The 24,303-nt window shown below is 40.0% G+C and overlaps 2 protein-coding genes across 37 annotated transcripts in view; both read left to right on the top strand.

The window, feature by feature from the left end:
* Window positions 1–8,873, top strand: part of SMAD1 (SMAD family member 1) — a 98,075-nt gene extending 89,202 nt beyond the window's left edge. For all 6 annotated transcript variants that reach the window (XM_085579212.1, XM_021549231.4, XM_085579211.1 and 3 more), the window contains exons 5-7: window positions 2,474–2,695; window positions 4,680–4,936; window positions 6,315–8,873. In XM_085579212.1, coding sequence (XP_085435338.1) covers window positions 2,474–2,695; window positions 4,680–4,936; window positions 6,315–6,458 — 623 coding nt within the window. In that variant the 3' untranslated portion in view covers window positions 6,459–8,873. The remainder of the gene's footprint in view (window positions 1–2,473; window positions 2,696–4,679; window positions 4,937–6,314) is intronic.
* Window positions 8,874–9,962: 1,089 nt separating this feature from the next.
* The window catches only part of MMAA (metabolism of cobalamin associated A), a 56,693-nt gene continuing 42,352 nt past the window's right edge, over window positions 9,963–24,303 (top strand). For 27 of the 31 annotated variants that reach the window (XM_085579217.1, XM_085579221.1, XM_085579225.1 and 24 more), the window contains exon 1: window positions 18,673–24,286. The gene's annotated coding sequence lies outside the window, so the exon portion shown is untranslated. The other 4 variants (XM_085579247.1, XM_085579249.1, XM_085579250.1 and 1 more) reach the window with 2 other exon arrangements.

The following is a 24,303-nucleotide window of genomic DNA, read 5'->3' on the forward strand; positions in this document are numbered from 1 at the left end:
CTGAGGCTGCAGAATACAGAATTATCTGCCTGTGGTGTGGTATTGCTGCAAACTTTAGAATTCTATATGAAATAAAAGCCTATTGCTTCATGCACTGTGACACAGACATCTTTTTACACGTTGCTTGTTAAAGCTGCAGCAGTGGCTGTGGCTGCTGAGTAAAGGATTCGGTGCATTCATCATCACATTGTGAGAAATGACCCCTTCAGAGAATACTTCAGCTTACACACTTGTGGCCCATGCCAAGAAAGAGCAGCAAGCTGGATGCTGTGCCAGAACGATTATCAAGATCACAAGGCTATGAACAATTGAACTGTTGTGTTTTGGAGTTTTCGGTGTTGGTGGGGGTTTTTGGGGTTTTGTGGTTGTTTTTTTTTTTTGGGTTTTTTTTGGGGGTTTTTTTGGGTTTTTTTTGTTTGTTTGTTTGGTTGGTTTTTTTTGTGGGTTTTTTTTGTGGGTTTTTTTTTGGTTTTTTTTGTACTTGTTTTGCTGCTAAGCTCGATGTCTGGTTTCAGGAAGTGTATCTGCCCTCAGCACAATTTGGATGGCTTTTTCTGTTAGCACATTTACTCTCTTCTTGGAATGAGTTTTGCGTGTGATAAACTCAGTTGGTAGCACTTCCGCTTTTTGTTGACCACACAGATTACACTTTGAGTGTATGAGTAGTTTGCAGGAATTTTGGTCCAGAAATTTACTGCCCCAAAATACATTTCTCAAACTTTATGCCTAACTGCAGACCTCTGCATGTGTGTCCCTCTACCAAAATGCATACTATAGAATTCCTCTAATATGTGAGAGATTATAAATAAAAAAGAGTTTACAGTTTTCTTCTTCCTCTTTATCATTCAGCCATTTAAAAATAAAAATTGTCTATCGATATTTTCCCCTTCTAGTAGTTTAGTACAATTGATTTTCCTCTCTGTCCCTTCATTAAAAAGAAAAACTTTTAGGTGCCTTCACATGTTTATTATTCACATACGTATACTGTGATTGCACGACTTTAAAAAAAATGCTGCAGGTTGTAGAAGAAAAAATTTTACTGTGAACTTAGTGCACCATTTCTTGTTGCAAACTTCATAGAAGTGTGTTCTTCATGATGATTTATTACTCTTAAGAGATTTGATTTAACAAGCTGCATCCTGTCAATGAAGTTGGGTAATTTCCATTGTTGGCCCATACTGGGAATAGAGAGACTAAATGCACCTGCTCTGCATGACTTAAAGCAAATGTAAGGAAGTCAGTATGAAATCTGTATGAGAGAGATATGATTAATTCTGTAAGAATGGCCAGCTGGCAAGATTTCTTCCTGAGTTTGAGAACTGGGGCAAAGCTGCAGCTTTGATAATTGCTGGCATCTTTATGGGAATTAAAAATGTAGCAACCTCTTAATAATAAAGACTGTTTTTTCTTCATTTTTTTTCCCTTTTCAACAGTGATGTGAAGGGATAGAAACTGCCAGATTATCAGGAAAGATCAGCTTTTTTACCAATGTTTTTAAGCAAGTTATTAGCAATAAACGCTATGCTCAGAAGTTTTGCCACAGTGATGTGGATGTGTTATCCTGCTCTTGATTATTTGCCACCTTTTATATTTACTGTGTACTGCTGGTTTGAGGGGGACTTTAGGTTTAGTGTTTGAGCACTAATCTTAGTTGATTGATATCAGTAAAATCTTGGAGCTGGGAGAAGGAAACCTCTGGCCAGAAAAAAAAAGTCTTCCCGTATTACCAGTCTGATTTTCATTTTAGCACTTTGCTCTGTAGTGAGATCTGCAAAGTTGGTGTTTCAGCAGCAAGTACAACTTTTCCAGTCTTAGTAGTGAAATACTGTCCTTCATTTAAAAGAAGGCACACATAAAGCAGCCACAACCCCTCTGTAGCCTCCTTTTAATTTGGGACTGTGCTTCATGCATGTTCTGCAGACAAATATCAATCCCTCTCAGGTTTTTTGAAGTCTGCTACTGTTCTCCCAAAAAACCCAGGAGAAAGATTTGGTCATGCTCTGAATGCTGAAAGATTGATCTGCTGACTATATTTAAGCTGCCTTGCTGTACTTCTTTGTAAAGTGAGGAATGGTCTATGATGCACTTGTGATGCTGTTTCTTCCAGTTGCTGTACAACTTTGCAGTAAGCAAACAGGTGACTTGTAGTTTGTTATTAAAATGAACTGAAGTAAAAATCTGTCTACGGAGTAGGAAAGAAAGCCAAGTTGTAGGGTTACAGCATTTCTCTGCTTTCTGGGCCTGTGCATGTTGTGAGAAAACGGGGCAAGGATATTAGGGCACTCCTTGGGACGTGCCCAGGAGCTTTCTATACTTTTCTGTTCATACCTAGTGCCAGCCTTCATCTCTCTTGAATCTTGAGTTGAAATTATTTTACTCTATGTAACCCAAATCTGCCGGGTTAGGACTCTTTTCTCCTCGAGCCTGTGTTCCAGCACTGTTAGGCTGTAAGGTTTCCATTGTGGCTTTCCAGATGTCCAGGCCGTTGCTTACGAAGAGCCGAAGCACTGGTGCTCCATTGTCTACTACGAGCTGAACAACCGCGTTGGGGAGGCGTTCCACGCGTCCTCCACCAGCATCCTGGTGGATGGCTTCACTGACCCCTCCAACAACAAGAACAGGTTCTGCCTGGGGCTGCTCTCCAACGTCAACCGCAACTCCACCATTGAGAACACGAGGCGGCACATTGGCAAAGGTGAGTTTGGGATCTGGCCGTCCATTTTGGGTGGGGGTGGTGTTTCCTGAGACATTGACAACCTGGGCCACTTCCCTCAAGAGTAAACTGCTCTTCCCTAGCATGTGGGAGAAGTGCTTGTGTTGGTAAACATGTAATTTTCTGGCCTAGTCTTATAAACAAAGTATTGTTCCTACCTAGTTTGTAATTACAGGAAGCTTTTACCCTTAATCAATTTTTAGTTGCCTGAAGGCTATCGAAATCTAAATTAGAGGTTAAGGCAGTTTGTCTAATGAAATGTCTTGATTTATCTTGATTATTGTTGTATATGGAAATCCAAATTGTGGTTCTTGGCACCAAATGTTTTAGCTAACCTTAGTTCTAACATAAATTAGCTATCCTAACATGTATTTTGGGAGATAACCTGCTAAAACAGTTTATTCCAAGTGCATTTTTCACAGGCTGGTGATCCTTTCAGAGGGAATTTTGTGGTTCCCTTCTGTGTCTGTGAAAGTCTTGCAAAAGAGAAAATCTTCACCTTTATGCCTGACTAATACAGTCCTCTTTTCTGAGAACTCACCTGTAATGCAAATGGCAGGCAAAGCTGATGTTGCCCCCTCCAGTGGGCCATTCCTGCAAGGCACATTTTTTAGGTATTTATATTTTTAGTAAACTGTAAAGTTTCTGAGACAGTTGAGGGTTCAGCATGCCCAAACAGTGGGGTAGATGTGCGAGTTCATGTAGAGGAGGAAAGAGCTGAAGCTGAAGAGAACTGTCAGATCCTCAAGTCTGAGCCCCCAGTCTGGAGAGCTTTTCTCTTCGTGAGAACTTGTGTAGCTCTCAGTAGTGCACCACACCTGTGTTGTGCTGCCACTCAAGTGTTAATACTTCTTCCTTCTTTTCCTCCCCATCCATCTTCCCAAGTATCAGGATATTTATTTAACACCTCATTCATTTTTCCTGTTAGGAGTAACCCAGCTGCAGGCAGAGTTCTGCTGAAGCACTTAACTGCATGTGTACCAAAGCAGAGCGTGGGAGAGACAAGGATGCAGTTTGAATAAGTAAATGTGTATGAGTAATGGTGATGTAGAACTGTTAGTCTTTGAGAAAGGAGGAGTAAATCCCAAACTTGAAGACATAGCCATAAATGTTTTTTGCAGATCATGTGGGAGTATGTATCTACCCACACAGTCAGTGGCAAAATCTTATGTGACAGAGCACAATCAAGGCTTTCTTACTGGACTGCAGTCGAGTTTTCTAATTCTCTGTGTTCACCCCTGTGATTTGTGACATTGTGGGAGGTGAAGGGTTTAAGTAGCAAATAAACCATTTTTAAACACAGAAGGTAAATTTTATTGCGTTCTCAAAACCTTTAGAATTGACTCCTACTGACACAAAGTTCTCTGTTACTTTTTTTGTGGCCTTTCTGCTGTGGATGACAGGTGAAGGAGCAGGCACTAGTAGGGGAAAGGACTGTAAAATTGGTGTGTACCCTCATTTGGCAGATAGGTTTGAGGAATACAAAGGCCTTTTTTTCCCCACCTAACTTTCTGGAATTAAAGCTAGTTGACAAAACTCAGGCTACCCAAATTAGTATTCAGGACTTTTCCAGAGAATTGAGCTTGGGGCTGCTTCAGTATCTACAATTGATGTGGCAGGTTTCTGCTCTCTCTGCTTGCATTCCCAATTACTGCTTCACTTAAATGTAATGAGAAAAAGTTCAAGTGGTCAGGTTGTCCAATGGAAGGCATCAAAACTACTGTGCTTGATAGTTTGGTGTTGCTGAATATACAACATGTTGAATCTCCATACATACATATATACATACATACATACATACCCTTCTTTCAGATTGGCCTGCTGATGAAAGAGAAAAGCAAAAATGAAGACAGATGATACTCTGATATGTAATTAAGGTTTATCTCTTTGAACAGAAGCCTATCTCTGTGGAGACAGAGCATGAAAACAGACACAGAGTGTGAATTTACCAACCTTCTCCTCGCAGGTGTTCATCTCTACTACGTTGGAGGGGAGGTGTACGCTGAATGTTTGAGTGACAGCAGCATCTTTGTGCAAAGTCGGAACTGCAACTACCACCACGGGTTCCATCCCACCACGGTCTGCAAAATCCCCAGTGGCTGCAGTCTGAAGATTTTCAATAATCAAGAGTTTGCTCAGCTCCTGGCTCAGTCCGTGAACCATGGCTTTGAGACAGTGTATGAGCTTACTAAGATGTGCACTCTCCGCATGAGTTTTGTAAAGGTATGTGGATATTTGCTTGAGATTATTTTGTAAGCAAAGTAAATTATTTTTTCTTAATGCAGTGATTTTGAATGGTCCAGGAACTCCCTTCATCAGCTTATTAATGGTTGTTGAATTTTAAGGATGGAATTGCTCATTAAGTCTAAGACAGATCTTAATGAAATGAAGTATTTGTGGACAAAAAAACATCTTTCACATACTTTGAAAGCTTGAGGTGACTTACAGAAGATATTTCTTTACATAAGTCCTCTAAATCTTGACCAGCAACTCCCAGATTAGGAGCTGCAGTCATTATTTAGAATTATATGCATACCTTTCTATTCTAGGAAGGCACACAAGGTCAGGATTTGTGATGTGGCTGTTGTGTGAGTGCCAGCGTAGGTACTGATATGAAAGGGTTGGTCCTTAAATGAAAGTAATCAAATGAAGATGGTGATATGCTGCACTCCTCTCCATGATGGAAGGATGAAAACTTGTATTAAGACAGGGGTTCCTAAAATGGAATAGGCTGTTTACAGCTCTGCATCCTATGGAGTGTAGGGCAGTATTGCCTAAAGAGTCAAACAGGACGTCTTGTGTATTGGAAGTTGCACTGCACAGTGTTGTTCAGAGCTGCTGCCAGCTGTGCTGGGAGCTGGGAAATCCCTTCATTAGGGATTAATACAGAGTGGAGCAAACTGTGCCTGCAGATGTCATAGTCTTCTCTTCAGACCTGCCCCAAAACTAGTTCAATTACAAAACAATTTTGAGTGCTTTTAAATATCTCTTTATATCTTCGGCAGTTACTGTAACAGAATCAGGTATGTGCTGAAACAAAATCTGTACTAAGTTGAGAAACAGTCTGATGGGGGATAACCATTCCCTCTTTCTCCAAGGAGGAATGCTTCTGACTTACTGCTCAGTTTATCACCCCCATCCTGAGAATGATATTTTAGTTCTTGTCAAACAGATGCTTCACCCCCATTTCTACATCAATCTTGTCACCTCATCTTTTAATTTTTCGATCTGTTTGGCAGCATTTCCACCCAATTTGTTCTGTTTTCAGTCTTGGCAGAGACTATTTGAATATCCCTCTCTTTAGAGGCTTTATAGGGACCTCAGGCAGCTGGCAATGATGTATGGGGAAATTTTGCAGTTACGTCTTTAAAGATTTCCATTCCAAGAGATCCGAAATGATACTTTTCCACATTTATAATTTTTTAGCTTCTGATTTGTTCATTGAAATGTGATAATAGTTGGTGGGTGCTGTGGGTGCTGTGCCACCCTGCTGATAATGATTGTTGAAAGCTATTTTGGAAGAAGTATGCTTTTCGGGTATTTAGTATTATAATATGAGGTGATTTGTTTTTTCTTTCCCTGCTTATGATTCTATTTCCAGGGTTGGGGAGCTGAATATCATCGCCAGGATGTAACAAGCACTCCATGCTGGATAGAGATACATCTCCATGGTCCCCTTCAGTGGCTGGATAAAGTACTTACTCAGATGGGCTCTCCTCATAATCCTATTTCTTCAGTGTCTTAAAAGGTCCCAAGCTCCTGCATTTTGGAAACAGTTGAGCTTTGCATGTACTTGAAAGATGTATGAGTCAGACACACGTTTTTCCTTTTTTCCCCCCCTCAGCTGGCAACAGCTGAAAAAGAGCCATGAAAACACTTGACTTCTGTGACCAACTGCTGGGTTCAGAAAACAAAGATAAATAAACCCCTTTGACATACTGTTGGTATAAAGAATTTTAGTTTACATTGTAATGTACTATTGTGGAGTTGATTTACAGGGCTTAGTACAAGAGGGACAACAGAGCCAAAGCCAAACTCAGCGTGCTGGACAGAGTTCCCGAAGGATTTTTCTGCAGCCGTCACTCTTAAGGTTCTCCTTCCTTACATTCAGCACTCACTGGTTTCCCCCACGTCCTCTGGAGGGAAGAGTGGATGTTGGCCAAGTCTGCTTTTTGCAGCCTCTCTTCAGTACCTCTTAGAAACATTACACTGATGGTTGCTGTTCTCTTTCAAAGTAAAAGAAAGCATAAGGTTTAATCTCAATAACTGTGTGCTATCTCTGAAACTGTGTCCTGACTGTACTGATGTAAGAATGTTAGGTATGTTCTTTTGCTAAATGTATGTATGGTGTATTTGAAAGTTTAGAAATTAATTAGATTTAGACCATAAAGGAACTAGGAATATTTGAATGGGGGGAGGTGGGAGTGGGAGGGGAAAATGACAGCTGAAATGTAGAATATATTGTAAACATAGTGTGTTAGTTTAAACTGAAGTCTGAATTTTGTTGTGCATTTTGTTTTCATAGTGGCTTCATCTTGTTAGTTCTGACTATTTTTGCCTCTTCCTTTTCACCCAAAGCAATTGTGCAACTTCTTTTACCCATGAAGAGGACAAAATTATTAATTTTTGCAGTTTGAAGGCTGTAGCTCTATGTATTTCAAGGCGAATTTGTACAGAGTGCTCTTTAACTATTGAGCAGTTTTATACAGTTTATGTAACAAAAGTAGGCTTTTAATTCTGTGAGATAATCTTGTTTTGCCAAACCAAGGAACTGTTAATTGCCTGGAGGACTTCAGTATCCCTGTGGGGGTCAATTTCAAACTCAAAAAGAATTTTTTTAAAATTTTTTTTTCCCCTGCTTGGTTTATTTTCTTCTCTTTGCTCTTTTATATTCATGTAAGCTGTAATACTTTTGAGTACTTTTATTCCAAAACTAGTGGGTCCTCTTTACTGGAAATTTTGAATAAAACCTGTTGTTACTGCTTACATTTGATTAAAACCTTGTCTTGTCCACTTCTTAGCAGACTCTTAACAAACCAGATAAAGGTGTGAACTTGGGGGAGGAACAACTAGAAATGAAGGTGTGCTGAGCTTAGATGTAGTGATTAGTACAGGTCAGTAGCCCTGCTAAACGCAGGAGCAAGGGGAGGCTGAGCAGCAGAGCTCAGTGTGTGTTCAGCCAGACAGAGAAAGCATCTCTGTCTGTGTAATGAGTAATTGAGTAAATAGCCCTTTTTGGAGTATGAGTCAATGCCACCTTTTTATCTTCTTTTTTCCCTCTTCTTTTTTTTTTTTTTAATTTTTTTTGTGTGTGTGTGTGTTTTTGTTAAAGTTAATTCTACAACTTGGCTCAGTATATACATTTTTTAAATTAAAAAGTAAAAATTCTCCCCTTGCTCAGGGAAAAAAAAAATCCATAATGTACAAGTTCTCTATGGAGAAGAACCCAATACCTGATACTTTTACATTCCAAGAACAGTTTTTTTGGTTTCTTTTCAGATTCAGTTTAACATATCTTTTTCATAAAGAAGTGGTCATAGCAGAAATGTAAGTCTTAAAAATAAATAAAATTTAGAGATGATCAAAAAGTGGAAGAATGCTGTTTGCTACTCAGGCACTGTCTTTGTTTTTTTATATCTTCAGCCCCTGCTGCTTAAACTCCCAGCTGTTCTCAACAGTTTCATTGCTTTTTATGGAATGCAGCTGTGAGTTAGTGACTTCTTTTTTAATTAGTGCTGTAACCATCCATCATGCAAGTCTTAAGGAGTGTTTCTACTTGGATGTTTTCCTATTTGGATGATCTTGTGCAAGTTTTGATAAACTTTGAAAAAGTGTTGGAGTAAGAAAAGACAGTTTTATGTTGTGACTGCTTTGAATGTTGCTGTCTTTTATGTTTTGGGCTGTAATGCCTCTCTGTTTTTCCTAAATAGGGATTAAAATTAGAAAATAGTAGCTCTGCAATGCATCAGAAGCTTTCAGTGGTAATCTGAATTAAGTGGGATGTGCAGGATCCCCGTTTTTCTGAGTTCCTTCTGTTGTCAATTTTTCTATAATACTGTTGAAGTGCTGGGTACATAATATTTTTGTTATCTGTTATCCAGTTTTTTGCTTGTGTTGTGGTGATATTAAGTGCAAAGAAAACGTGTACCTTCATATGATGGCACAGGTATCTCAGCTGCATTTCATTACATAAGATGAGTGGACTGGAGTAGCACCTGAGACTCTCAGGTGGTTTTATCTGTGTTAATTTTTTTTTCACAGTACTTGTATGGGGCTGTTTTAGATTTGGAAACAGTGCTGATAACACAGGGATGTTTTCCTTATTGCTGAGCAGGGCTTGCATAGATCCAAGGATTTTTCTGCCTCCCACCCCACCAGTGAAGAGACTGGGGATGCATAAGGAGCTGGGAGAGGACACAGCTGGGACAACCAACCCCAGATGACCCAACATATATCCTGTAACATATGGAGTCATGCTCAGCATGTAAAATGGGAAGAAGGAGGGAGGGGTGTTAGGAGTGATGGAGTTGTCTTCCCAAGTTACAGTTATGTGTGATGGTGCCCGGGTTTCCTGGAGATGGCTGAACACCTGCCTGCTCGTGGGAAGTAGTGAATGAATTCCTGGTTTTGCTTTGCTTGTGTGTGCAACTTTGGCTTTGCTTATTAAATTGACATTATCTCAGCCCACAAGTGTTCTTACTTTCACCCTTTCAATTTTCTTCCCCATCCCACCTGGGGTGAGTGAAGGAGCAGCCACTGAGTGGTGATTAGTTACCAGCTGAGGCCAAACCACAACAAACTAACAGCCAGAAACAGAAGACGTAGGACAGAGGTTACCTGGGAGGAAGCAACTGCTGGCTTCAGGAAGTTGTGAAAATTTTTGGAGCATTTAGAAGAAGTCTTCCTTCTGCTTTGCCCTGCTTTGGATAGTTGGAGTCAGAAAGTTTTTAAAGGCAAGACAAGAGTGAAAGGAAAAGAGTTTCTTGCTGACCTCTCACAAAACAGAGAATGCTGAGAACTAAAAATATGGACAGAGCCTACAGTGTCAGCTCTGTAACCAGGTAAGTTTCTGTTGCTTATTTGGTTTTATTTCCTCATAATTTCCTCCATTTAATCTTCTGAACAAGAGTTAAACACAAAAGACGCTACTTAAAAGCCAAGACAAGTCTCTGTTAGGAGAAACTGAAAAGACAGGGATATATTTATTAAGGAAAAGCAGTATATGTGGATACAAATAATTCCATTTGAAATCTCTGCTTTGGCTTTTAAGTGCTGGAAATCAAATAATTCTCCCTGAGTGGAGATGATTTTTTAATCATTTAGGAGGATCTGGTGAATGCTTAAAAGATTTGTTGAAAGCTAAGAGAGGTAGTTATACATACCTTTATGGGTTTAGGAAGGTATGGAAAAAATAATTCATGTTGTATCATATCCTGTGTCATAATCATGGGCCTGATCTTTTAATGCTTGCTAACCTGGTATTGCTGTCTACTTTGTTAAAGCCATTTGCTGCTAAATCACTGCTCTTGCTACTGTAGCTATTGTCCTTTATTATCTTAAGACAACAATAGCTGTCTTTTTTAGCCTCTAAGCAATACAGGTGTGAGTATCACTGTTTGAAGACACCAGATCAGTGCAGAGGTGTCTGAAATTCATATGGACCTTCTTTGGTGTGCCAATCTCTTTGATTTTTCCTTTGTCTTGTCCCACTCTAAACCTTTGATGGACACCTTGGAAGTTAGCTGTGATTTGGTGCTCTCTTTAGGAACTGCTGCTGGTTTGTTCTGTGAAGCACACTGAAGCTTCTTAGTGTGCTCTTGAGATTTGTGATTCATGGCCATGAACTGGCAGTCACCTTTTTCTGGACACTTGCCTAAATATACAACATAACTCTACCATCACCAGCAGTGGTGGAGCAGTATATTTTTTACATGCATCATCTCACAGTTCATTTTCTTAAATACATTTGTGATTCTGTGCAGGAGGGAAGGGAAAATGGCTAATATTCTCCTCTGGCCTTCTCTGTCCTTGACTTAATTCAGTGAAGAAAGACACCCTTGCCATGTTTGTCCTTCAGGGGATGTTCTCTCGTCTTTGTTCCTTAAGCTCCCTTCACTGACTTCTATATTCTGGATGACTGTCCTTGTTTTTTTTGAATTCTGCATGCAAATTGCTTTTTGTCATCCCCAGGAGGTGCTGTCCCTGTGCCACTGTGGATCACGTGTCTGTGTGTCACCATATGCTGGGAGCTGCTGAGGCAGAGGGCTCTGGTTCCCCACTTTCGTTCAGTTTAATGGAAGTGTCTGACAGGTGGCTCCTGTTTCATTCACCCCACCTGCAGACCCTTCAGCGGGGAGGGCTGTGTCCCCTGGGGTGTGTGGTGAACTGTTTTTCATGAGGCAGGTGTGATGGAGAGGCAGCCTCCTGATCAAAGCCTCTTGCAAGCACAGAAGTGGCTCCGGTAAAACTGACAATGTAAGCATCCACTGGGCTTGATGTGGTTACAGAGCTGAGTGGGTCTATTGCAGGGAATAGACGAGATGGGTACAGTTTTTATGCAGGTCTGATGAATGCCTTGCAGTTAAAAGTGATCCTCAGTGTATGTTGTTAATTGATCTTGTGCGACCGAAGTAATCAAAAGTAATGTCAAACAAACCCCCAAATTTTACAAACAGTCCAAGAGTGTGGAATTTGATTAAATCATCTTTAAGGAATGTTAAGATTTTTTTGTTTTAATGTGTGTAGATTGTTCATTTTTTCTTAAGAATTGGCTTGTGGTTTCCCCTTTTAATCCTGCCGCTAAGGCATAAATTGAAAAATCTGCGTGTTCTCTTCATGATCCTGCCAGCTCATCTGAGACTCTAAATCTCTAAAGCTCAAAAGAATCTGGTGTAGTTTAATTTTGAAGAAGTAAGCATTGCCACTTGCCCCAGAGCTAAGCTATCTCATAGCAGTGATAAAAACTTGCCACTTGCAGTTGTGTTCTATAGTAAATAGAAAATGAGCTATAATTATATTACAGGCTTAATTTGTTCAAGGAGTTTGGTTTTTGTGGAGTGGTCACTTGCTTAGACGTGCTGGGAAGAGCACAGTTTGCCTTTTTAAAATAGATTCTGATTTTTCTGTTGCAGCTTTCCCCAGTGTCCCTGTAATGTGTAACAACATTCTTTTCTATAAAGAAAAATGGTGTGCATAACTTTGCCTTCCCCTTTCTCCTAATATAACTTTGAACTTCTTGGTCTGCTGTTCTTTTAGATTACTGAGCCTGAGCTTAGAACAAGCAGGAGAATGAGACTTGATGTGTGTAGTGCTGCAGTAACACTTTACTATTTTTTTGGAGCACTTGGTTCTTGGCGGGAGAGCAGGGTCTATCTCATCTCTAAGCCCTTCATTTCTGCCTTCTGTTGATACTTTACAGATTGGTAATCCTGAGTGTTTTCAGATATACATGTGGAGACTGAAAGATGGCTGCTGTCCCATCAGATATTTCTCCAAGTTTGTGGACCAGTCTCCTCAAGTCAAAATCACCATAGGCCACAGTGTTGGCAACAGCACTATTTAGAAACTGGATCCAAGCATGGCTTAATTTTGAATGTGATTCAGCCAATGGTTTCACTACAAATGCTTTTCAAACCTCTCAAACACAGCTTGATCCCTCTGTTTTCTCAAGCAGCACAGAAAAAAGCTACCTTGATCTGCATGCACAGGAGACTCAAAAGTCCAGGAACTGGGTTTTTATCTTGTGCTAAGAGAGCAGTTCTGTAAATACTGTGTCATGGGATAGCTTTTAATTGCAGTGTGGGGTTTCTTTGTAGCCCCTACTGCTAATGATTGATATGGCTCTAATTCAGAATACATTCTGGGCACTGAGGCCATTCAGTTTTCTGACCCACTTGGTCTTGGTCTTTCAGGAATCATGTCATTGCCTCAGGTGTCCCTGTGATTTCCCCAGGTCACAGGAGCAAGTTTCAACAGATAAAGCGGTAGATCTTTAGTTGAATTTGATCTTACACTGATAGAAAACAACTTACGATCAAAATATTAAACCACTAAAGTCTCTAGAAATTGACCATCTTCAAAAAGATTCTTAGGAAAGCACTGGGTTGCCTTAATGTTGGCAAGGGCACGTACAGCAGTTTGAGCTGTCACCTCAAGGTGGGAACCTCGAGTCTGGGGACCCTGATTTGGCAGTGTGTACTTTGAGTAAGGGGCCATCCATTTCCTCACAGGATCTGCTGGCACCATACGAACCCCAGATGAATCCATATTGTGAGTGATCAACAGAAGCAATGGAAAAAATCCATGTGTGTACCGTGGCAAGGGAAGGTTCACAGCCAGGTTTTCTTACCATCACCTGAGAAAGTACAGGAAATGCCCATTTCTGTGCCAGCAGCAGTGGGTGGGTGACAGGGGTGTGGCAGTGCCATGACATGGAACAATCCCAAGCATTGTCAGACCTGGAACTTGATAGCTGAATGAGCGTGGAGGCTGGTGTTGCATGTGAGCATTTTGTTGGGTAAAGTGGGGGGAAAGAATCACCTGACCACACTATGAGTGTTCTTGTTGTATTTGGTGTTTATTTAATTGTTGTTTCAGAGTTGTCTGTGTGCTCATGCACTGTTGTTCTTTTGATAGTAAGGTGGATAAAAGGATATGCAGAATATGTGGGCTTTCCTCTTTTTTTGGTCCATGTTCTGCTGACCCCTTGTATTTTGTAAAACATTACTGTGCCTCCTTGTGTTGGGAATTACCATGGCCTGACACAGGTGGGGTATACAAGAAGCTCAGTAAAACTTCATTCTCTCTACAACTGCATCTGGAATGCCTGAAAAATATGACATTGCCCATCACATAAACAGGAAACAGCCCTTGTAAGGGACTGAGCATAGCTGAAAGCCTAACCCAAATAACATCTCCATCTGGGAACCTTTCAGTGCCACACAAGTTTGGAAATCGTGGTTGTGACTGGCTTCCACATGTGGGATGAATGGCGGCTACCAGATGTTGCTTTACTCATTCAGCTCTTTTTCTCTAAATTCCATCTGAGACACAAATGTTCTATCTCCAGCACTTGTGGGTGAAAGCCTGCACATGTGAATGTTTTGGTGTTTGCACAGGAACATGGCTGGACTTGCACCACTGGAGGCAGGGTGGAGGTTTCTCTGGTCATCTGAAGTTTCTGCTGACAGTAAGCACTACAAACCCAAGAGGTAGCAAATTAAATGCACAGTTGTCAGAGGTGGAATGCATTGTACTTCTAAGTGCTGGCTAGTAAGTCTGTGAAAGCTGGCCTCATTTCCTCAAAGAGAACCCCATGGAATGTACAATAGACTGATGATATCCTCTTAGGGCATATGTAATAATTAGGCACTCTTAATTTCTATCTTTTCAAATTTATGGGCAATGGATTATATCCTGTGTCTGGTTTTAGTTTTCCAAATGCAGAACCAGAAGGCTCCTTGTGAAGTTCCTACCTCTCAGTACTTGTAGCCTGCTCCCTCTTTCCACAGCCTTTCTTCCTGCATTCTTAGAGAAATTTGGAGAGCATGGTAAAAGGGCTGGTTACAGAAAAAAAATTAGAGTATGAGTTCATGTGATACCATGAGAAGATACTTAGTGCACACCTGGAAGAACAAACAGGTGTGTGAGGGGTATTTTAATTTCTGTTGTTGGGTATTTTTGAAGTATCCTGTTTATTTTTTTGTGGATTTTTTAGAAATGTAGCTTCCAGACTACAAGTCTGAGATGGTTAACCTGGTATTGCAGGTTTGTTACTAAGGTACAAATTACAGAATTGGAAATAATTTAAAATTCCCTTTTCTAGAGAAGGCACATTCTATAAGATAATAGTCCTACATTTAAGAAATACTTTTGGTTGGTTTTTTGTTTTGTTTTTCTGGCAAGCTGGGTGAAAACAGGTGAGAAATTTAAGTCCTCATACCTGCAGAGGAAGACTACAGGGATCTGCTTCACTTTCTTCCCTTCCACCTCCCCAGAAGGAATTATTCTTCTGTAGTTTTATGGGAGGAAGGGGAAAAATCTGGAGGGACTTGCTCCATGTGGTTTCCCTCTGGCTAAAGCTGACCCAGCTACAGGGAGAGATCTCAAAATGGAACAGATGTAGTGTTCTTCAGATGAATTATGAATTTCAGCCTCTGAAAGAATCAGTCTAAAAGCCAGAGGGCTGTGAGGGGTGGGAAAATAACTTTGAAAAACTAAAGCATCACTTTGGGTGCATAAAGATTTGTGAGAAGTTCTTTCAGGAATGCTGCATTGGAAGCATATTTGAGCCTTGTACATGTTCTGCACATGCAGAAGTGCAGTAAATGCTGGTCAGGTGAGGGGCTGGCTGCATCATGCATCCTTTCAGTAGTGTATGGGATGGTCAGAAGGGCTTTGTGTAGAATTAAAGTAAAATTTAGAAGGTTTTTTCAGCTTCCCTGCATACCATCTTCCACTTACTAATTACTTTTATAGTTAGAATGTTTCTTCTACTATTTGGTTAAAATTCACTGTTCTACAAAATGGGCTTTCTTTATAGTTATGTATTATGTCTGTGTATTTTATATTGTCTTTTGCATTTGCCTTTAATGATTGTCACTCCACTAGAAATACAGCGGGTTTCTATCATGTTTTCCTGGGAATCCTGAGGCATTCTTCATTTCATGATGCTTTCATAAGCTCTTGTGAGAATGAGCAATGATTCTATGAAAAACTTGGCCTAATCTCAGGACTCTTACATAATTGAGCTAAAATTTAAAAATTTTATATCTCCTGGAAATTGATCAGGAATGTCCAGATTAGTGCTCAGAAAATATTAGTTGAACTGATTGACAAATATTATCCCCTTGGATTAAACTGTTATTTTTGTTCTTGCCCTTTATTTTTTTGACTGTTTCTCTGGCATCTTTTAATACTAAAAGTCTTAAAATTGTTGTTTGCTTGTTTGCTAAGTATTCACTGTTCTTTTTAAAATAAGAGTTAAAACATTTATCCAAGAAGCATCTGAGAGTTACTGTTTTAAAAAATTGCCTTAAAGTGAGGAGACAAAAGTTGGGTGGGTTTTTTTTTCATTTTGTCTTATTTCAATGGAAAAAAAATGTGTGTGCTGTCATCTTTTTCTTAGATCACAAGGAACCTTAAAAAGAGTTTTCTTTTACAGGTCAGACTTTAAAATGTGGTCTTTGTTATTTAGAATGCATTAATTAAGAAAGTATGTGGTTAGATAACTAGCATTAGGTATTTGTAGTCTTCTTCCAGAAAAGCTGACCAAAGGGTTTTCAGAAGTAACCTTTGCTGAATTACTTGCTGCCCTGCTGTCTGAGCCTCTGAGACACTGCAGGCATCAGTAACTAATGCAGGAGTGTTTGTGTGCATGGCGCCAGAATCAAGTGAGAAAACTGCCTGCTCACTGAGTTTCGTTCTAAAACATCATGGTAAGTAAAATGTGCTTTAAAATTAACTGAAAGGGTCAAACCTGGAGGTTTTGAAGTATGTGTAGGTAGCTACTCTGATGAAGAAGAGTTAAATTCCTTTTCTCTGCTTTGCACACAACAGGACAAGAAATAGCAGTCTTAAACTGCGCAGAATAAAATTGAGTCTAATGCTAAGGGCAGGGAGAAAAAATTTGTGTCAGTTAAGATACTAAACACAAGCTATCTAGCTAGGTTTTGGAGAGTTGGTCATTGGCAATTGTCAATGACAGGTTAGAAAAATGCATATTAGGAATAGCAAATGTCTTCTTTATGCTTTCCTGCTGTGTGCTGTGAGTGTTTAGGGCTTGGTCTGAACTTCGCAAAGCTGAATTCTGTCAGAGATGTTGAGATGCCTTTGTCACCTGAATATATTTTCATGCCTACTGAGATATAGTGATTTAATATAAAGTAGGCAAAACTATTTTCCTTTTCTTCTCCTTGTTCCATATGCCTGTGTAGTTAAAGATGAGTTGCAGCTAAAAAATGTATTGATTTGCACAGTTATGCTAGTAGCAAACCTCACTTTCTGCTCAGGAGTGTGTTCTGTACAAGTGTTTAACCATCACTGGGAATGCTGGAGTATGAATGTCTCATATAAGACCATCTGGAAAAGAGCTTTTCCTGAAGCTTATCAATATTCCTTACAGGAACCTACAGAGTCTTTGCTCTGAGAGCAGCAAGACTGAAGAAGCAGTGACAGCTGTAATGGCAGGGCACTAATGACTTTGGAGAAGTGTTACTTGTGTAATTGGAAATGATACAAATACTGTCATTAAAACAGATTGTTGATGCCACATTTATTCTTTTCATAGGCTTAGTTACAAGAATGGATTCACTCTAAGGAGATGATATCAGAATTGTTATGCTTTCCACAACTAGATGGGTAGGCTTTAACATATGTACTGTTGTTTTTCCAGAACACCAGCTAAAGGAAGTATGGATTTGAATGACTGCATACTTTTCCTTCACTGGAACGGGAGCACTAGGAAGGTGGAATGTCATTGACATGTGATTCTGAAATGTGAAGTGAGAGCTGAGAGCTCTGACTTGAACTGTAATTTTCTTGCATTTTTTGATTTGATATTAGCAAAAAATTCTTTATAGCTCAGTGTTCGGTATAAAATATACGAAGACAAAATCCATATGTCTTCCCTTCAAGGAACATCTCATTTTGCAAGTAACTGCTGTTTTAATCTTTTCAGTCTCTGCTCATTCTGTCTTTTTTAGAATAAGGCCATACAAGAAGTTAGCAGCAGAAAGAGATGGTGATGGGGAGAGAATGCAACGCAGGAGGCCTCCTAGAATACTTTTAATGCCACACTATCAATTCTTTGCTTATTCCATCCTTTCAGATTATTTTTAAAAATGAATGGGTTTGTAAGGCCTTCTGTTAGACCTCCACTATTGGTGACTGCCATCTCATTGACATATTCAGCATCTGTTTTATAGTATCCATCTTGCTTCATGAGAGGAAAGTAGCACCAGGGATATGTTCTCTTGGAATAAATGGCAAACAGTGACAAGGGATGATGTGTGTGTGTATATAACATAGACTTGTATTCAAGACTTCCTATGTTAATTTTTTTAATGTTCCATCTACTGATGATTTGAATAGCCTGCCTCTGGCTGAGCTAGAGAGAGCATTCCTGGAAGTTCCTAGAAGTGAAGTATTCCTGGAAGTTTCCTTTCAGAAATGGCAGGAAGCCTGAGTCTAGGCCAGACTAGAGACACGCAGATAGATAATAAACTTGAAATTTTGGACAGACCTACTTAGAGATTTTGGCATCTGACTGCTGCTGTTTCTTTCCACAGCCCTGTGGGAAGGGCCATCTAACTTATCTGATAGATTAGCTTAAGTCAAATAAACAGCTGGGTTTTTAATGCTGAGAAACTGAAATGGAATAGCTGATCAGAAAAATCAACTTCCATACTAAAATTGCAAGATATGAAATAAATGCAGTTGAATCTGCTCTGAAAAGAATGGAGGATGCTGATAACCACAAGCCATCTTGAGCTGTGAGTACTGCCAGAGATCTTGTCTTTATTCTAAACAACAGAACAAAACCTTTAATATTAATGCAACAAGGCAACTATTAATATTTTTCCTATAAAGTTTTCTGTTTATTTCCCACACTGATGCTCTGAGCGGGTGTCTTAACACAGTAGCAGAATACTGGTTAAAAATGTATACTTTGTATTTTGTTTCTGGTTTAGGTGTGGAAATAAGATGCCATTTCTATGTAAATCTTGTGTTACACAGAAATCCCCGACTTGCTGCAGAGACCAGAGATAAGGCAACAGCAAAATCCTGCTGGGAAGTCAGAAACTTGCTGTAAGAGACTGCTAAACAGGGTTACAGCCACTTGCTGCTGGTCTTCTGTGAGTAATTTTCCAGATCGAGATGGAACCCAAGCTTGCTTTTGTATTTTACACTCTGAAGCCTCCTGGATGCGCTCTCAATAAATGCTCGGTATGTTTAAGTTCCTCAGGTAGTTAAACTCTGCCGTGGCCAAACAGGGCAGATTTACCATGTGTTCAGGATCCATCCGGGCTGTGTGGCTCAGCCACATGGCGCTAGCTTCCCCTTCTGGCCAGAAGGAGTAAGGGAAGCCACCTCTGCACTAAAGATAAACACAAATTTTCAGACAGCAAATTCATGGCTAACTTCCAGTGGCAGGGAAGTGCAAGTGGAACATCTTTGATTCTTGCAACATAATATAATGATACATTTGAGATGGGCTTGCTGCTTGAATGTACAATTCTTTTCTAAACATGGACCTAGTCGGGAAAGAAATTAGATGAAAATACCAACTTCTGAAAAAAAGATTCCAAATTTCCCTTCTGGACCTCTATTAGCTGGTCCTCAAAACAAACATTTTACTTCTTTCTATATGCTCTATGCTAATTTTCCCCATGCAATTGCATCAATTATGATTGCAGTAGGTTTGTTGTTTGGACGTTGGAGTTTTGCTTCCCTTTTTGCCTTATTTAAGGATTCGTCTTTCATCTTAATTCTATGATACGGTATTTTGTATCATTAGGCTAAGCTTAGTAAATGTAGGGTGTACTTATATGAAGGTATTTGTTTACTTAGTGGTGTAAAGCAATGACACACCTTATGACCTAACAGGCTTTTTAACAAGCCCTTTCTGAGTCAGTCGGCCTTTTAGAATGCTGTTGTGCTGTATTTCTGGATGGGCTGATCATACAGCATTGAATCTTAGCAGAATCTTCCCTTTTTGTCCTTTTCATGCCCATCTGCTACAGCTGCCTGGAAAAAATGGGACATTTATCTTGCACACAATATTGGACTGTAAAACCAAAGTCTTGCTTTTGTGGGTATGTTGGAGAGTAAGCAAGCAAATACAGAGACTTCCAGCATGATAAGCAGTACCTTGTGTTTAAGGTGCTCAGGCGGCCTGCTAGAAACAGCCTTCCCTGTTCACACCACAGGTTTGGTCCCAGCTGGAAACACTTAGGTTTTCCTACATCTCAGTCTTGAATCCTGCCCATCAGAGTTACCATGGCCTTGGTCTTCCTCTTCATCTTGGCCGTGCCATCTTGGAACAGAGAATGTCTTGATATGTTTTGCTGCAATGTTATATTCCTATGGCTACTTCTCCCCGCTGTCTCACGTCTACCACTTGTGAGTTTCACATGCTAGTGAAGCACTCAGCATGGGACAAAGAACTCTGAGCACCAATGCTGTTGGAGATGCAGGGGAAAACACCTGAACATATGAGAGATCTATGCTTTCAATCTCGATGTTCAAATTGTCTTCAGTGGTAAACTGAGTTATGCATTCATCATTGATTCCTTGCCCCAACTGATTCTTCACCTTGTGAACTACAGTATTCACTTTTTGGTGTATAAGGTAGTGCTCATTTCAAACTGACTTAATAAACCTTTAGTACCCTGGGATGGAGGAAAGGAGGACTGTATTTAGCCACTTGAAAGTCTCAGTCCTCTGCTGAGGACTGAGTTTTTGGCAACTACAGAACTTAAAAACTGCGGCCAATCAGGCCTTTCCTTAAGCAAAAAGTAGCTGGGAATGAGGGTGTCTCAGCAAAGTCAAATGTCAGATTATATTTTGTATTATATTTTTTATGTTTGCTAATATGCTTAGTATGCTTTCATTGCTGTATTGAAAAAAAAAAAAAACAACTGGAGAAGGCAACTAATGATTTCCTTTCTGGCTGTGTAATAATGAAGTACATGAGAGATACTTTGATATCATGAGTCATTGGTGGCCACAGAAAAAACCATACTCTTTAAGCTAAGCTTTTAAATACTTTTTTTAATTGAAAGAAAAAGAAATATTTTACTGGCAAGTGACTTGCTTTTCCAGGTTTATAATTTTAACAATGAATCAGTCTTTGAGAACATTATTTAAATGGCTTTTACAACTACTAGTAGTGTATGAATAATATTTGGGGGTTTTGCTTATATAGTAAATGTCCTTCCTTTTTTTACAGAAGAGATAGTTGCTTTTATAGGAAAAGATAGTTTTATTTGTCCCATTTAAAAATCATTTCACATCAGGCAGTTCATCATTAACAATTTAAAAACTTGTGCATAAGCATTAGAAAACTTTCCTGTAATGGCTGATATCATTTCTCACTAATGTGCAATCACTGCTCAGTTCATACCAACAAGGAAACATTGAAGTTACTGCTCTAAGGTTTTGTGAAGAAACTTCAGCTCCCTTGTTGATAAAAACATTGCACAAATAGAAACCATAATTATTTAAGATCATTTTTCCTTCTGTTTTCTTCAGTTGCACTCTTGTAGGTCTCAGCCAAAGCAAATAGAGCAAATTTCTTCCAGGCTTTCAGGCTCCAGCAGCCCTGACAACCTTACAGCTTCTCACCAGCACAGGTACAGAGAGTCTGCTCAGCCATGGAGTTGTCTCCTCTGTGTAGGTGGCTGGCCCTGGGAAGCTGTGGAAAGGCTTTCTCCACACCTAGGCAGGCAGCTGTCCTGCTGCTTGGTCATGGCCTTTGTGGAAAAACCTTGGGATGCTCACAGTCAGCAAACACCCATTTGTGTAGCAGTTGCTACAGAGCTTTTGGGGAAATGGCCTTTTTTTCTGGTATTCCCTTGCCTGAGTTGTGATTGCAGATCTGAGGCCTGGACTCAAATTGCATTTCAGCAGGCAAACTTTCACTGTGACTATGCTTTCTAGTGGTTGCATTTCAGGTGTCCAATTATCTTTCAAGATAAGGCAGGAGGTGTGTTTTGTCCAGAGTGCTAAGACTGTCATTGAAAAGCTTAGCCTTTCTTCTTGTAATCAGTAGTTACCTTGCTTCATGTTTTGCAGTAAAAAGGAGGTTGGATCAAACCTTTCTGCTTCTGTGAAAACTGAAATTAATTGAGGGGTGCATTCTGAAATAAAGGGCAAATGGTCATTTGGTCACCTCTGTAGTTTCAGTTTGTACCATGGCAGGGAATGTGGTTTTGTATTGACCTTTACAGCATATTGCTGTAGAGAAATGTCTCTGATGATATTAAATATCATTGTATTAATTATGTGCACAAAGATTACTATGGGTTTTCTTAAAGAGCAGGTGAACAGAGCAAGGAAATCAGTGTTGCCAGAGAAAGAATGAGTTAATCCAGCTAAAACTGCAAGGGGAAGCCAGTTAGATGGAATGTAAATTTGCATGGTTGAATTTGGCAGATTCTAGTGTTAATTCTATTCCTGCTGTGAGAAGTTACAGAAGGGTCTTTTTCTATTCTTTTGTAATGATCTGGATTCGGTTGCACATTTTGCCTGAATGTCTGTGCCTCCCTGCACCTTTTGCTCATTGCCCAATATTTATAACACTTTACAGGATGTTTGATTTAGTATTGGCTCAGAAGGAAGACTGCTATTTCATGAGTTACCAGCAATACTCTTTTCTTTAACACTGGGATAAATTTGCAGCAAGAAGGTTAAAACAGATAATTTTCTTAAATCTTGGACAAGTTTGCAGACTGAGATGGAATAACTATGGGGCATGCATTTTTATTCTTCTGACACCCATGGGGAAAAGAAGCAAAGAGAACACAGAATATGAGTTAAATTTGAAATTTAAAAAAACCCAGATCCACAAATACACTCGCCTCACCCCGAATTTGAAAGATAATTTTTAAAAAAAGGAGAAACAGAGCTTGATGTGGAAAGCTACTGAATTACCCTCCTGAATAGCTCAGCAACAATGTTAGGTAAATTAATTATGAATGGATAAAGAATACAGAAGCCAAGAAAAATCTGTATATTGCAAATCAGAAAGCACAAATGCAGTGAGTCTGACCAAAATTTATTGGGCTGTGTGTAATAACAACCAAACACCCCTGTCTTTAGTGCATACATTGAAGACCATAGGAGAAACACAAGAACACTGTACAGTATGGCAGGACGTAGATTAAGAAGACTCAAGATATGATCCAGGCTCTAAGGGAGTATTTTGCCTATTTTGTATGAGGTTATAGTAAAAGAAAATCAGAGACGGTAGAAGACCATATAATCTCTGATATATGAAAGACTATTGAAGGAAAGGATGTATATAATTGACAAGGCAATAGGAAGTCTAGCTTGCATATCTGGCATTTGGAGACCATAGTCTCTGACTGGTGAAAAGCAAATTTGTTGAAAAACAGAGTTGGGGGATAGGGGAATAATAAAGAGGATGACTTGAGCAATTTGGAGTTCCAGACCTCACCAGTGTGCAAAATCTTGAGAACAGTTCTTGCAGGACGATGACTCTACAGCACATTCATGCCTGCTTGTGGCCATATCAAATTGGCAGTACAGCCTGATGGGCTGTATAAAAGAGCAGCAGTTTTGTTGTGAACTGCTGAGTGCACACTTTACTCTCACTCCCATTATTCCTGTCCACAAGGTTATCATAGAGAACTGAACAATCCCCTCTCCTTTTCCGCATTCACGAAATGTGCAGTTTTCCATCAAGATCACTGACAAAAGTATTCAATTTCGGAGAACACAAAGGGGCATAAACTGAATGATCAATTAAGCAGTACTAGAATGTGTTGTGTTTCTGTTTTGTGGGTTTTTGTTTGTTTTGTTTTGTGGTTGGTTTTTTTTTGTTTTTTTTTTTGCTTCTGCTGTTTCTAAAATAGTAGTGGGGATGTGCAAGTACAGCACTTGAAACAGAGACCCTTGTTAATGAAGAGATTATAGTGATCCAGGCTAACTCTGGTGAATAAAGACCTGTTAAACAGAAAGACCTCACAAGGCTACTTTGAAATGGAACTTCTGTTCTCTTTCTGCCATGGTTTCATCCCATGCTGATAGGCACAGAAGATTGCATATTTTCTTAGCCCTGAAGTGTACAGTTCTCTATGTATCATCATCTTCTGGGCCGAATAATAGCAGCGAGATTAAATTGTGCATTCAGCAGTTCAGAACAAAACTTTTGCCATTTAATAGTCTGTCATTTTCACTGCTCGTGTGATGACACTGTGAAAAAGTCTTTGCAGGACAGTGCGAGGCACTGGGAACAGCCAGTGGATTCGGTGTGATTACATTCATTGGAAGTAGATCTGTGTACTTTAACAAGAAGCCAGGCAGAAAAAGGATGTTGAGATGACTGGAGAAATAATAACTGTTTAAAAAAAAAAAAATTAAGGAAGCAAAACAAACACTGCTTCACAATAAACCAACATTCCACATCAGGAAAGTTTAAAGAGGAACTTTAATAAGGCTGAAAATAAACATGATTTAATAAGCACATGCAGGGATTTAAGCTTTTCTTCTCCCTCCTTGGTGTATGAAGCGAAATGGGAGGACTGGTAAATCGCCCCGCACGGATTCAGAGTGAGTACCTCTAAATCAGGAGAGAAATTATGATTTGAAACAACCTGCACTGTAAGGCCGGGGCAGGGAGACTGTGACTCCACGGCCATGGAAGTTCGCGTGCTCGTGGAATGGCCAGAGCTGAGCCCTGAGCCCCGGACCGCTCCCCCGGGGTCCTGGAGAGTGGTGGGGCAGCTCCTCGTCCTCCGGCATCCCCGCTCCAGCCCTGCCCGGCCCTTCCCTGCGCGTTCCGGCTCAGCCTGAGGGCGTCACTTCCCGGGGCGGAGCGGGGCGGCTCCGGTAGGTGCCGGGGATGG

This window comes from Lonchura striata, chromosome 4 (assembly GCF_050655825.1).
Source record: "Lonchura striata isolate lonStrDom1 chromosome 4, ASM5065582v1, whole genome shotgun sequence".
In the NCBI taxonomy this organism is placed as follows: Eukaryota; Metazoa; Chordata; class Aves; order Passeriformes; family Estrildidae; genus Lonchura; species Lonchura striata.